General features: G+C 69.1%; 2 protein-coding genes across 2 annotated transcripts; one reads left to right on the forward strand and one right to left on the reverse strand.

The window, feature by feature from the left end:
* The first annotated feature begins 91 nt into the window (after positions 1 to 91).
* Positions 92 to 7235, forward strand: ATXN7L2 (ataxin 7 like 2). The gene is given in 13 exon segments (XM_042800207.1): positions 92 to 220; positions 1742 to 1816; positions 1937 to 2041; positions 2251 to 2437; positions 2544 to 2830; positions 3765 to 3847; positions 3987 to 4228; positions 4323 to 4503; positions 4660 to 4781; positions 5376 to 5423; positions 5425 to 5596; positions 5598 to 6221; positions 7037 to 7235. Coding segments are annotated over 13 exon segments (2265 nt in total). The 5' UTR covers positions 92 to 96; the 3' UTR covers positions 7052 to 7235.
* Positions 7236 to 7970: 735 nt separating this feature from the next.
* Positions 7971 to 10960, reverse strand: AMIGO1 (adhesion molecule with Ig like domain 1). The gene has a single exon (XM_042800211.1). The coding sequence runs from the start codon at positions 10370 to 10372 to the stop codon at positions 8843 to 8845; it is 1530 nt and encodes a 509-aa protein (XP_042656145.1). The 5' UTR covers positions 10373 to 10960; the 3' UTR covers positions 7971 to 8842.
* Positions 10961 to 14181: the final 3221 nt, after the last annotated feature.

Below are 14181 nucleotides of genomic sequence, written 5' to 3' on the forward strand. Positions count from 1 at the left end.
AGGGGGGGGGGCGCCGGGGCGGGGGCGGTGGCGGCGGAGAGGCGGGGGGGGGGGGGGGCGGTGCGCGCTCCCGCGGCGGCGGCGGCGGCGGCGGCGATGGCGGCGCGTGGGCGCGCGGCGGCGGCGATGGCGGCGGAGCGGCGGCTGCCCAGCCTCGACGAGTTCGCGGGGCAGAGCTGGAGCGCCTGGGTGGAGCGGGCCGGGCCGCCGGCCGAGCCGGGTGAGGAGGGGCGGTGGCGGCGGGAGGGGGGGGGGGGGGGGCGACGGGAGGGGGGTGGGGGGGGGGGCTACCGAGAACGGAGCCGAGAACGGAGCCGCGCCCGCCGCCCCCCCCCCCCGGTCCTAGCGCCGCCGCGCGGTAAGCGGGCACCGGGGTACCCCAGAGCGGGTCGCTGGGAACCGTGCGCCCGTGACGGGGAGCCGGTTCCCGGGTGCCCCATCCCGGGTGTCGGCTAATCTCCGGGCCGGGTGGGCACTGGGGTAGCCCGGGCCGGGAACTGGGGTGGCCCCAAACCGGTTGCCGTCGTTAGACCGGGCGGCGGGGCAGTGGGCGCCGAGAGCTGGGCAGGGGGGTACTGGGACCCCCGGTACCGGGGTACCCTGCGCTGGGAGCCAGGCGCGCTGTACTGGGAGGGTGGGAACCGCTCCAGTGGGCGCTGGGAACAGGCACCCCAGGGCCCTGTGCGGGGGCTGGGGGGGCCGGGGGGGCTGGGGGGGGCTGGGGGGGGGGGGCGGGGGGGGGGGGTCCCAGCATGGCTGGATGGGGCACGGGCGCTCCTGGCTGGGCGCCCGGTACGGCAAGGCCCAGCTGGACAGGGCTGGGTACCTGCTCCAGCAGGGCCCGATGGGGCTGGGGGGTGCACTGGGTGCTCAGTATAGCGCTGCTGGACAGCACTGGGTGCTCGGTATAACACCACTGGACAGCACTGGGTGCTCAGTATAGCACCGCTGGACAGCACTGGGTGCTCGGTATAGCACCACTGGACAGCACTGGGTGCTCGGTATAGCGCTGCCGGACGGCACTGGGTGCTCAGTATAGCACCACTGGACAGCACTGGGTGCTCAGTATAGCGCTGCCGGACAGCACTGGGTGCTCAGTATAGCACCACTGGACAGCACTGGGTGCTCAGTATAGCACCACTGGACAGCACTGGGTGCTCAGTATAGCACCACTGGACAGCACTGGGTGCTCAGTATAGCACCACTGGACAGCACTGGGTGCTCAGTATAGCACCGCTGGACAGCACTGGGTGCTCAGTATAGCGCTGCCGGATGGCTCTGAGCCCCCAGTATGGCGTGGCCGACCAGAACACCGTCACTGGTTGACACTGGTCCCCCCGCTGCAGAGCCTGGGACTGGGACACCCGTTGGGCACATCCAGCGAGGGCAGCAGCTGTGGGGCCACACCGGCTGGGGACCGGGGTGTCCCCGGGGGGTGTCCCATCCCAGCCTGGACGGGGCTGTCCCCGGCAACACCAGCATCCCGCTGGCACTGGGGCTACCGGCATGGGGTGGCGGGACGGGGACCTCGGCACGCCACGAGGGCCAACCCTGATCCCGGGGTGGATCCGTCCCTCTGGTCTAATTTTAGCTGGTTTAATTATTCCGGGAGTGCTGGCGGCGTTTGAGGACCGGGAGTGGCGGCGAGGCCTCGGCGGCCGCACCCCGTGCTGGATGCGGCCGGGGGAAGCCGGCACCGTCCCCGTGCCGGCCGCTGCTGACGGGTTTTTTTTTCTGACAGGATCAGGGTCGGAGCTGGAGGAGAGCGGGAAGAGCGGCGGCAAGAAGCTAGATGCCATGACCCTGATTAAGGAAGGTAAGCTCCCTCCTTTGGGGAGAAAACCCGGTGTTTTGGGGCTGTGCTTGCCTTCCAGCCTGGGCTGCGGTGTCTCACCGAGAGCCGTGCCGTGCCGCTCACCGAACTCTCGCCCCGCAGACATGAACATTTTCGGCCACTGCCCGGCACACGACGAGTTTTACCTGGTGGTTTGCAACCACTGCAGCCAGGTGGTGAAGCCCCAAGCCTTCCAGAAACACTGCGGTGAGCCGGGGCAGGGAAGGGGGGGCTCCAGGCACGGTTATCCCCCCCCGCCGTGGCATCCCCGCCGGCACCGGGAGGGATGCGGGAAGCCGGCTGGGGCTGGCTGTGCTGGCACACGGGTTGGGGAGGGGCTCACAGCAGTGGGACCCCCCCCCCCCCCAGTGTGGGCTAATGCCAGGCTCCCCCCAAAAAACCCCTGTCCCCGGCAGAACGCCGCCACGGCCCGCTCAGCAAGCTGTACGCCCGCGCCGCCGCCAAGTGCCACGTCGCCGTCAACGGGCAGCCGGTGGCCGGCGGGACCCCCGGCGCGGCCAAGGCGCTGCGGGAGAAGCCCCCGGGTGCCCGCGGGCGAGTCCAGCCCCTGCCCGAGCGACCGGACAAGGACAACAACCTCTGGTGAGCACCGGGACGGACGGCTCTGCCCTCTCCGTGCCGCGGGGCCATTCTGACCCGCCCCCCCCCCCCCCCCCACCTCGCCTCGACCCCCTGAATTTTCTTTCAGCTTGTTCGTGCCCGTGGTCAACCTGGAGAAGATTCCCAGCATCCCCAAACCGGACGGGCACGGGATCAAGGTGCCCCCCAAAGCCGTACCCACCAACTCCAAGGAACCCGTGGGGAAACCCGCCACCGCCGCGGTGCCGAAAGAGCCCCCGGTGCCAGCCGGGGTCGGGGGGGATTCGGCGATGCCCGCCGACGGCCCCGGGTGCAAACCGGAGAGCGCGCCCGCCCCGGGGGAGAAGGACGCGGGCGCCTCCAAGCCGCCCCCCAGGTCCCACAAGAAGCTGGCGCGTGAGTCCCCCTTTCCTTGCCGGCGACGGGGTGGGGGCGGCAAGTCGGTGCCGCACGGCACCGGATCCCGGCGCGGCATCCCGGTCCCGTTCTTTCGGCGGCCGGGTCTGGCAGCGGGGTAGGTACCGAGGGGGCATCTCCCGCCTCTGCTCCCGCGCCCGGCGGGGCCGTGCCCTGACCGCAGCTCCGTTCACCCGGCAGGTTTAGGGTCTCTGCCCGCGGTGCCGGCTGGCCCGGAGGAACGGCGGCGGCGGCGTGCGGCAAGAGCGTGAGCCAGGGTTGAACCCCGCCCCCCCCCTCCCCACCCCCCCACCCTCCCCACCTCGCGTCCCCCCGTCCCCTCCCCATTGTGCGTGTCCCCCCCCCCCCCAAAATGTGGGAGTCGGACATGCTGCGGTGCTCGCGGGCACCCTCGGGTGACAGTGAGCGATGCCATTAGCAGAACCCAGGCTGGGGGTGAAAGAAGGGGGGGGGGGGGGGGTTCACCCCAGGGAGGGGGCAAAAGAAGGGGGGGGGACACCAGGGGATGGTGGCCCTCCCCTGTCCCACATGACTCTTGGGGCTGTTGCCCCCCCACCCCGGAGCGGGGATGCTGCGGCCTCTCGCTCCAAGGATGGGGGGGGGTCTCCATCTCTAGCTGTGGCCGGGGTGGGTTGGGGTGACCCCCGCTGAGCACCCCCCCCCCCAGCCCCATGGCAGTTCCAGTGAGGCCATGCCCCCCACCCCCCCTGCCAACAGCCGCTGGAGCCCCCCCTGCCGCCGCCGCTCTCATCCTGCCATCCACACCAGCGGAAACCTCAACCAGGGCCAGACATGGGTGGGGCGGGGGGGCAAAGCCCTTGTTCCCTGCCCCCCTTCCCCCAAAACCACAGCTCAGCACCCCCCCCCCCCCTCGGCCCCCCCCCGGCATCCCGCTGCCTTCCTCTGCCCGCAGGCAAGGAGTGCGACCTGAACAGGCAGTGCGGCGTGCTCAACCCCGACACCAAGAAGATCTGCACCCGCTTGCTGACCTGCAAGGTAGCGGGATGCCGGGGTGGGGGACACCATCATCATCCTGCCCGAGGGTTTTTTTTTTTGGGGGGGGGTGGGTTTGGTGGGATGGGTGTGTATCTCAACGGGTGTTTTCTTACCCGCTCCCCGCTGTCACCCGGCACAGATCCACTCCGTCCACCAGCGCCGCGAGGTGCAGGGTCGGGCCAAGGACTTTGACGTGCTGGTGGCCGAGCTGAAGGCCAGCTCCCGCAAGGGCGAGTCCCCGAAGGAGAGGAGCCCCCCCGGGAAGGAACCGCTGCCCCCCCCCCAGCAGGACCCCTCCTTGCTGCCGCAGACCCCCACCGGCCCCCCCAGCGCCTCTCCCTGCCGAGCAAAACAGCTCCACTCCCACTGCCCGCTCCCCAGGTGAGGACCCCGGCATCTGATGGGGTGGGGACCCCCCCCCTATATTGAGCACCCTAAAAAAAATCTCTCCCCCCCCCCCACCTTTCCGGTGCAGGGCCCGGCTTTCCTCCGACAGCGACGCTGAGGATGCGCCAGCTGCCTCCGGGGAGGGGGGCACGGGGGTGTTCCCCTTCCCCCTGCCCAAGGGGGGCAGCCGTGTGTCGAGCGAGGAGAGTGAGGAGGAGGGAGGCGAGGAGCCCCCCTGGCCCCCCACGCGCCCACCACGGCCCCAGGCAGTGAGTGAGGGGACCCCGAGGGTGGGATGGAGACACCCCCCCCCCCCCCCCAAACCCCTGCCGCCAGCCCAGCCGGCTGAGTCCTGCTGCTGGCTTTGTGCCAGGTGGGGGGTTTTGGGGGGCCACGCTGACTCTGTGTGTGTGTGTCCCCCCCAGTTTTGCACCTTCGGGAGCCGCCTGGTCAGCCCAGGCTGTTACGTCTTCAACCGGCGGCTCGACCGCTTCTGCTCGGCGCTGGGCTCCATGCTGGAGCGGCACCTCAGCTCCCACATGTGGAGGTGGGGGGGGGGGGGGGGCGGGGGGCGGCCTTGGTGGGGGTTGTGGGGTGTGGGGGGACACAACAGTGTGTGCTGGGGTGCCGGGGTGCAAAGCCACCCAGCCCCACGGTGGGATTTACCTGCCCCGGGGTCCCGGTGTGGCATGGAGGGGGTGTACCTGAATTGGGGGGGGGGGGGAGTGGCAAGGAGAGGAGTGGGGATTTGGGGGAGGGGGTGGTCCGGTCTCACCCCTCCCTGCCTGAATTGGGGAGCACATTGCAGGGGTTAAGGATGGGAGTGAGGATTTGGGGGGGGGGGGATGTCCCGTTTCATCCTCTCCCTGCCTGAATCAGGAAGGATGGGACAGAGATGGGAGTGGGGATTTGGGGGGGGGGGGGGGGGGATGCATTTCATCCCCTCCCTGCCTAAACTGGGGAGCGCAAGGTGAGGATGCTGGGATGGAAGCGGGGATTTGGGGGGTGTCCCCATCTTACTCTCTCCCCACCGGAATTTTGGGGGATGTGAGCGGGGTGTGTGGGGGGGTTGTGCAGAGATGGGGATTTGTGTATGTGGGGGCGGGGGTCCCGTCTCACCCTTCCCCTCCCTCTCCCACAGGAAGATCCCTCCAGCCGCCGAGCCGCCTCTCCACGCCCCCCCGCCCCCCCCCCAGCCCCACTGCCCCCCCCTGCGGCCCCACTGCCCCGATCCCCTCGCCCCCCCCACGGACCTCGTTGGCGGCGGCCCCCCCCGGCACCCGGGAGAGCCGGGTCCCCGCCAGCCTCAACTACACGGTGGGGTCCCCCCACGCAGCGGCCGCCTGCAGCCAGCCGGAGTGCGGGGGGGGGGGGCAGCCAGTCCATCACCTCCCCGCTGCCCGCCAACATCCCCTCGCCCTCCTTCAGCAAGTTGCCTTCCACCAAGGCCAGCAAATCTTCCCGAGCCCGGGAAGCGGCCGGCGGGATGGATCCGGATCCCCGCAAACGGAAGCCCCCTCTGGCCGCTGGTGGCCCCCCCTATAAACGGACCTGTTCGGGGGACGGGGTCAAAAGCAAAAACCCCGGCTGCCAGGTTTTGGCCCCCTCCAGCAAGACAAAACCCACCCCTTCCCCGGGTTGCCCGGCTTCTTCCTCCACCGCCATCCTCAACGGTACGACGCGGGTGAAACGGCTCGCCCCCCCGGACTGCCGCGGCCCCCCCGGTGCCGCGGACCCCCGAGGCTCGCCGCTGCACGGCCCGGGGGTGCCGCCGCTGCCGCCTTCCCCCCGTTGCATCTCCGAGGACGAGGTCAAGAAGCGCAAGAACGCGGCTACGTACTGCCGGCCCGTCAAGCCCAAACCTGTGCCCCCCCTGCCCGGCCCCCCGCCGCCCCCCGGCTCGGCCCCCCCCGACTCGGGTGGCTCCATCCGCAGGAAGAAGCCGGGGACCCCCCTGGGCTTTGAGGAGAAGCGGAACGCCCTGAAGGTAAGGGATGAGATGGGGGTCCCTGCTGAGATTTTTGGGGTGTGGGGGGGGGGAAGGGTGGGAGCGGGTGTTTGGGGTGCTCCTGGGGGGTGCGGAGTGGCATTGGGGTGTGAGGCTGTAAGGTGGGGGGCAACCCCCAGGGCCACCAGCACCCCCAGGGGACAAGGTGGGGCCCCACTTCCACCCAGCGCTTGGGGCTGCTTGTGTGCCCCCGTGCCTTGAGGAACCCCCTGGTCCTGGGGGGGGGGGACCAGGGGGACATTCTGGTTTCAGGGGGACAATGTGGCCCCAAGCTGGGGATACCGTAGGGACGGCTATGTCCCGGGTGAGGGGCACTGGGGGACCCTCTGGGTACCCCCTGGCCTCGGGTAGGGGACACTGGGGGACACTGGTTATGGGTGGGGGGTGCTGTGGGGACCCTCTGAGCATGGCACGGGTGGAGGGCACCACGGGGACCTTTTAGGACACTCATGTCCTGGGTAGGGGGACACCAGAGACCCTCTGGGACACTGGCCCCAGGTGGGGGGATGCCATGGGGCGTGCCCGTGTCAGGGACACTGGGGACTCTCTCAGTGCCACCTGGCACAGGGTGGGGGGGCACATTGTGCTGGGACATCCTGGGGGTGGGGGGTGGATGCTGTGGGGACACCTTAACCCTGGGTGGGGGGCTGAGGTGGGGACCCTCTGGGGCCATGCTTGCTCCCTCTGGGGACATCCTAACCCGCTCGGGGGACACCACGGGCCCGGGGTCTCCGCCAGCCCCCCCATCCCCAGGGTCGGTCCCCACGGCTGACCCAGCATCTCTTCTCCCACAGTCCAAAGCCCATTAACGGAGGGGCCACCGGGGCCACCCCCCTCCATGAGCACGGGTGTCCCCCCTGCGTCCCTCCATCAGGGGGGTGAGGAAGCCCCCACTGGAAAATGCCGAAAAGTCGATGAAGCGGGGGAGGGGGGGAAAAAAAAAAAAAAAAAAAAAAGACAAAAAAACAACCCCAACACCCCCCCCCAAGGAAACAAGAAGGAAAAAAACAACCTCCAGGAAAATACCTCAAGACTCTCAGTTGTTCTCTTGCTGCTAAACCAGCCCCCGGGAGAGGAGGCGGCCGCGGCCGGGGGGGTCCTGGCCCAGGACTGGCCACCGGGCCACCGCGGATATTTATAAGAATTACTATTGCTGTTTTTTGTTTCTTTTTTTTTTTTAAAAAAAAAAAAAAAAAAAAAAAAAGCCAGGTACTGTAGAGGGTGTGGAGTGGGAGCGGGGTGAGGGGGGGGTGGGCTGTGTCTTGGAGGTTCCCATCACGTTTGGGAACCGTGGGGTGTCCCCCATGGGGTGAGAGGTGGGTGCTGGAGGGCCTGAGGAGTGGGGGGGTGGGGGTACTGGGGGCCATAGGTGGGCTGCGGGGGGGCCGGTGGAGGTCCGTAAGGGTCAATGGGATGCTGGGGTGGGGGTCAGTGGGGTGTGAGGGGGTGTGAGCATTAGCCTCCTCCCAGCATTGGGATGGGTTCCCCTGGAACCTGGGTGCACCAGGGGGTGACCGGGGTGAGCTCCCCCCCCACCCCCCTCCCAAACCCCTTGTTCCTCCCTGTACCACCACCACCACACCCCCCCCCCCACCACATCCCCCAGATGGGGACCAAGGTGGCAGGAGGGGCCCTGGCTCAGCCCGACCCTCCCCACACCCAGCGAGGGGACCCCATTTTGGGGAACGACCCTTTTAGCACCCCGAAACCGGGCGAGGGCTGCGCAGGCACGATGGGGAAACACGTTTATTTTGGCCAAGGCATCAGCAGGCAGCTGCCAGTGGGGGGGGGACACACACACGGCCTGGGGGTGGTGTGTGTGTGGGGGGGGGACGACACAGGGGACACGGGCTGGGGTGCAGGGCCAGGGGTTGCAGGGGGTACCCCCCTTTGGAGTGCCACAGCCCCTGGGATCCTGCTCCTTGCAGGGTGGGGGGGTGGCTGTGGGTTGCAGGGGGGTGTCAGGAAGGTGTTGGGGGGAAGGGGTTGCACCCCCGGGGTGGGGGTGGGGGGGTGACATGCCCCATGTATGTGTGTGTGTGTGTGTGTGTGTGTGTCCCAGCCAAGCGTTGGCCGGGGTGGCACATGCTCCCCCCGTGGGACTCATGCTTCGCGATACACATGCTGGGGAGGGGGGGTGGCTGCCCTGCCAAAGTGGGGGGACACCCCCCACCCCCCCCCCCATACACACACATACAGTGCTGCTGTCCCTGGAGGGGGCGGGGGGGGGCACTGGGTGCTGTCACCCATGGTCCTGTGGAGCCTGGTGGGCAATGGGGCCGGTGCCCCCCCCCCCACGCTGTCCCCCACTTGTCCCTCGCGGTCCCACGGTGGGGGTGACCTTGGCAGAGAACGGTGCGGGTGGGCAGCAGCGATGCTCAGTCCGGGGAGGGGGGTAGGGTGATGGCATGTCACCCCCAACCCCCCCCTCCTCCTCCTCCTCCAAACTGGGGGGGACGTGGCGATGGGGGGGGGGTCCAGGCTGCCCCTCCTGCTCGCAGCGCATCCACTGGGGACAAGTCTCAACAGTGGCAGGGACATGGGGTGTCCCTGGGGACCGTCCCCGTGATGTGTGTCCTTCCCCCCCCCCCCCCAGCCCCTTACACCACGATGGGGGTGTCGGAGAAGACGGAGCTGACCGAGTCCGGATCCGACACCTTCCTCTGCACCTTGGGGCCGTGCCGGGGAGGCGGCTGGGGGGTCCCCCCCACCTTGAACCTGCCGTTCTGCCCCGGGCCAGCGGTGGAGGGTGACCGGGACCGGCAAGGCTCCCCGGGGACACCGGTGGCGTGGTTGGGGGTGGTGCTGAGGACGGAGGAGTTGATGCTGTCGTCGCGGGGTGCCGGCGGCTTGTCGGTGCCGCGGCAGCAGCAGCAGCGGCAAGGGGTGAGGTACAGGTAGATGAGCACCAGCACCACGCTGAGGATGCAGCCCACCAGCGTGGTGTAGGCGGTGTTGAGGGTGTCGTGGGGACCGTGCAGGGTGAAGTTGTGCACCAGCAGCTCCACGTAAAGGGTCTCGTTGAGGAGGGGACCCCCCACCCAACAGGCGTAGGTGCCGGCGTCCTCGGGGCGCAGCGCCCGCAGCTGCAGGCTGCCGTTCGCCAGGAGAGCGGCGCTGCCGTTGCCGCCTTCCTGCAGCACCCGTTCGCCTCCCGGCGTCACCCAGTGCCGGCTACGCACCCCCCGCAACCGGGTGTCGCAGCTGAGGGTGACCGTGTCACCCAGGTGGGCTTCCAGCACCGCTTCCCGCGCCTCGCTGCAGTTGAGCGGCTGCCGCCCGGCCAGGGCGAGGATCCCGACGGGCGCCGGGGCGGTGGGCAGCGAGCACCGCAGCTCCTCCTGGAAATCCATCACGGCGCTCAGCCGGCGGCGCCAGCCGCGGGCGAACAGCTGGAAGAGCGGGCAGTCGCAGGCCAGCGGGTTGCCGTGCAGGTAGAGGCGGTCGCGCAGCCAGGCCGGCAGCGCCTGCAGCTCGCCGACGGGCAAGCTGCGGAGGCGGTTGGCCGAGAGGTCGAGCAGGGCGAGCTGGGGCAGGCGGCTGCCGTCGCGCAGCAGCTCCAGGGGGAAGCGGGCGATGCGGTTTTGCCCCAGGTAAAGCTTGCGGAGGCGGCTGAGGTTATCGAAGGCGGTGCGGTCCACGGCGGAGATCTCGTTGTTGTAGAGGAGGAGGACCTCCAGCTCGGCCAGGTCGCTGAAGAGGTTCTCCTCCAGCGCGCGGAGGCGGTTGGAGGAGAGATCCAGGTGCCGCAGGTGGGGGACGTGGGCGAAGGCTTCGGTGGAGACGAAGGAGAGCCCGTTGTGGCTGAGCAGCAAGGCGTGGAGGTGGGCCAGGCGCCCCGGCGCCCAGTCGGCGCGCAGCCGGCTGACGTTGTTGTGGCTGAGGTCAAGGACGGCGGTGAAACGGGGCAGGGGAGCCGGCACCGAGCTCAGCACCGCCTGCGAGCAGCTCAGGATGTTGGAGGCGCAGACGCAGCGCGGGGGGCAGCTCCCGCCCGCGGACCCCCACGGCGCCAGCAGCGCCAGCAGCAGTGGCATTAGCGGCAGCAGGGCCCCCGGCCCCCTGAACCCCCCCATGGCCGCGCGCCGCCCCCCGGTGTCACACGGGGGTGGGGGACACGGCACCGGCATGGCTGTCACCCCCAGCGCGGCAGGCTGGGGGCTACGGGGTGGCTTTGGCTACCCGGTGTCACAGCGCGGGGTGGCTTTGGCCACCCGGTGTCACGGCTAGCTGCTCGCCCAGTGTCACCGCGCGGGGTGGCTTTGGTCACCCGGTGTCACAGCGCGGGGTGGCTTTGGTCACCCGGTGTCACAGCGCGGGGTGGCTTTGGCCACCCAGCGTCACAGCTAGCTGCTCGCCCAGTGTCACAGCGCGGGGTGGCTTTGGTCACCCGCTGTCACAGCGTGCCCTGGGCTAGCTGCTCTCCTGGCAAAATGGCATGGGGTGGCTCGGTCACCCGGTGTGGCAACGCGGGGTGGCTTTGGTCACCCCGTGTCACAGCACGGGCCAAGCTGGCTGCTTGCCTGGTGTCACGGCGCTGGGTGGCTTGGTCACTCGGCGTCACAGCACGTGCTTATGGGGTGGCTTTGGCTACCCGGTGTCACAGCGCGGGGTGGCTTTGGCCACCCACTGTCACGGCTAGCTGCTCGCCCAGTGTCACTGCGCGGGGTGGCTTTGGTCACCCGGTGTCACAGCGCGGGGTGGCTTTGGTCACCCGGTGTCACGGCTAGCTGCTCGCCCAGTGTCACCGCGCGGGGTGGCTTTGGTCACCCGGTGTCACAGCGCGGGGTGGCTTTGGCCACCCAGTGTCACGGCTAGCTGCTCGCCCAGTGTCACAGCGCGGGGTGGCTTTGGTCACCCGGTGTCACAGCGTGCCCTGGGCTAGCTGCTCTCCTGGCATCATGGCATGGGGTGGCTCGGTCACCCGGTGTGGCAACGCGGGGTGGCTTTGGTCACCCCGCGTCACAGCACGGGGTGGCTTTGGTCACCCGGTGTCACAGCGTGGGCTGGCCTTGTCACCCAGTGTCACGGCAGGCACCATGGGGTGGCTTTGGCCGCCCGTTGCCGTGCACGCGCGCGCCAGGCTCGCAGCTCCCCTCTGGCGAAGCGGCAAGGGGGTGGCTTTTGGTCACCTGGTGTCCCAGCGTGGGGTGGCTTTGTCACCCCGTGTCACAGAACGCCCGTGGGTTGCCCCGGGGCTCCCGCCTGCCGCAGCCCCGCTCCCACCCCCCCCCCCCGGCTCTGCGGAGGCGGCCCCGGCCCCCCCGTTCCCCCGGTTCCCCCGGTCCCGGCCTTGCTGCGGACGGAGCCCGCGGGAGGATGCTCCCCCCACCCCCCCCCCCGCCGCTTCCCGGGGCGTTACCGGGGCCTGGTACCGGGGCCGGTGCGGTGGAGGACAGGCAGGGGAGGCCGAGCCGAACCGAACCGGGCGGAGCCGAACGGAGCCGAGAGGGGCCGAACGGAACCGAGCGGAACCGAGCGGGGCCGAACGGGGCCGAACGGAACCGAGCGGGCCGGGCCGAACCGAGACGAGACGGGTGGGCCGAACCAGGCCGGGCCGAGCCGAGAGGGGCCGAACCGAGCTTGAGCCGAGCTGAGCCGAGCTGAGCCGAGTCGAGCCGAGTCGAGCCGAGCGGAGCCGATCTGATCCGACCCGCTCCGGGCCGGGCCGGGGCCCCCGCCCGCCGCGCGCACCCGCGGCCCCGGGACAGGGTCTGGGGGCGGGCCCGGCGCGGCGCACCCCGCGCACGGCCGATCCCCATTGGCTGCCGCCGCGTCGCCCCCCACCAATGGAGGCAGCGCCCGCTTAACCCCTCGTGGGCCGCGCATCGACCCCCGGGCTGAGCCCCTCGGGAGGAACCGGCCCCGGCACCGTCCCCATCCCCTTTCCCGTCCCATCTCATCCCCATCCCTGTCCCCATCCTCATCCTCATCCCACTCTCCATCCTCATCCCACTCTCCGTCCCATCTCATCCTCACCCTCATCCCCATCCCGACCCCCTGTCCCCATCCCCATCCCTGCCCCCATCCCCATCATCCCCATCTCCATCCATATCCCCATGCTGCCCATCCTCATCCCCATCTCCCTCTCCATCCCCATACCTCTCCCCATCCCATCTCATCCTCACCCTCATCCCCATCCCAATCCTCCATCCCCATCCCTGTCCCCATCCCCATCCTCATCCCTGTCCCCATCCTCATCCCTATCCCCATCCCTGTCCCCATCCCCGTCCCCATCCCTATCCCCATCCCATCTCATCCTCATCCCCGTTCCCATCCTCATCTCCCCCTCCATCTCCATCCCCATCCTTTCCCCATCTCCGTCCCCATCCCCACACCATCCTCATCCCATCCCACATCACCCCAGCCCCACCTCCATCCCCATCCCGCCTTCATCCCAACTCCATCCCAAACCAGCCCCACCCTGCTGTGCTGGTACCCACTGGTGGTAACTGGCCCACGTTCCACCGTGCCAGCCCACACCCCGTGGCACTGGCCCACCCCCCCCATTCCAGCCCAAATTCCCCAGTACCGACCCCATCCCAGTGCCACCCGCCACCCCTAGGATGGAGGGGACACATCCTGCCCTGGGGTCCCCACCCAGCAGCACCCCTGGGTGCTGCCACCCCCGGCCAGGCAGGGGTGCCCTGTGGCCCCCCACCCCCCTCGAGCACGGTTGTGTCTCTGCCTCCCGGGTGTATTTTTAGATGCAAAACATTTCTGCTTGTTTTTTTGGGTCCAAAATTAGAGGGGAAGGAGCCGGAATAAGCCGCGTTGAGATGATGCAGCATTTTAGGGAAGGGGGGAGGGGGGCCGTAATTAAAGGGGACCCCCTGCAACACAGAGCAGGGTGTCCCCAGGGTGCCCCTCATCCTGTCATGTGTCGTCGCCCCCCCCCCCCCGCAGCTGCTCCCTGCACCCCAACATGCAGTCCTCACAGTTGGGTGCCACCTTGTGCTGTCCCCCCGCTGCCATAGTCCCCCCCCCCACACACCTGGTAGAATTTTGTCCTTTGATTGTCCTTGATTTCTTCACTTCAATCCAGGTGCTAATTCCTGCCCAGCCCGGCCCCCACCCAGCACCCAGACCCCCCTAGAGCCGGGGTGCCCTGCCTGGGAGCACCCACACCCCAACCTCCCTGGCCCATCGGTGGGTGCTGGGTGTCCCCATCCTTGTGCCACCACAGTGGGGACCTGGGGGGGACCCGGGTGTCCTGGGGGGAGCTGGCACAGCACCGGCAGTGTGCCGGCCAGGATCGGTGCCGGCGGCCCAGCTGCAGGTGTGTGTGCTACATGGGAACACACGTGTGCGGCATGTACACACGGGCAGGCATGCAGATGCCTGAGTGTGCACACACACACACGTTGGAGACACGTGCACACACGCGTGCACCAGGTACACGTGTGTGCATCCTCAGTCACACACGCCTACAAACCCACCAGGTTCACACGTGTGTGCGCGCACATGGATGCACCTGCCATACGTGTGCATGTGTGCGTGTCCACCCCTCAGCCATGCACACAGGAAACAGGGGTGCTGGGGTGCCGGGGTGCCAAGGTGAAGGGGTGCTGGGGTGCCAGGGTGCTGGGGTGCCACTGCGCTGGGGTGTCATGGTGCAGGGGTGCCAGGGTGCCATGGTGTTGGGGTGCTGGTGTGTTGGGGTGCCAGGGTGCAGGGGTGCTGGAGTGCCAGTGTGCCAGGGTGCTGGGGTGTCGGGGTGCCAGGGTGCTGGAATGCCGGTGTGCCAGGGTGCTGGGGTGCCAGAGTGCCGGGGTGTCGGGGTACCAGGGTGCTGGGGTGTTGGGGTGCCAGGGTGCTGGAGTGCCACAGTGCTGGGGTGCCAAGGTGCTGGGGTGCCACAACATCATGGTGCCAGGCTGTCAAGGTCACAGGGTGCTGCTATACTGGGGTGCCAGGATGCTGAGGTACTGGGGTGCCA

This window comes from Tyto alba, unplaced genomic scaffold (genome assembly GCF_018691265.1).
Source record: "Tyto alba isolate M040663 unplaced genomic scaffold, T.alba_DEE_v4.0 Super-Scaffold_30, whole genome shotgun sequence".
In the NCBI taxonomy this organism is placed as follows: Eukaryota; Metazoa; Chordata; class Aves; order Strigiformes; family Tytonidae; genus Tyto; species Tyto alba.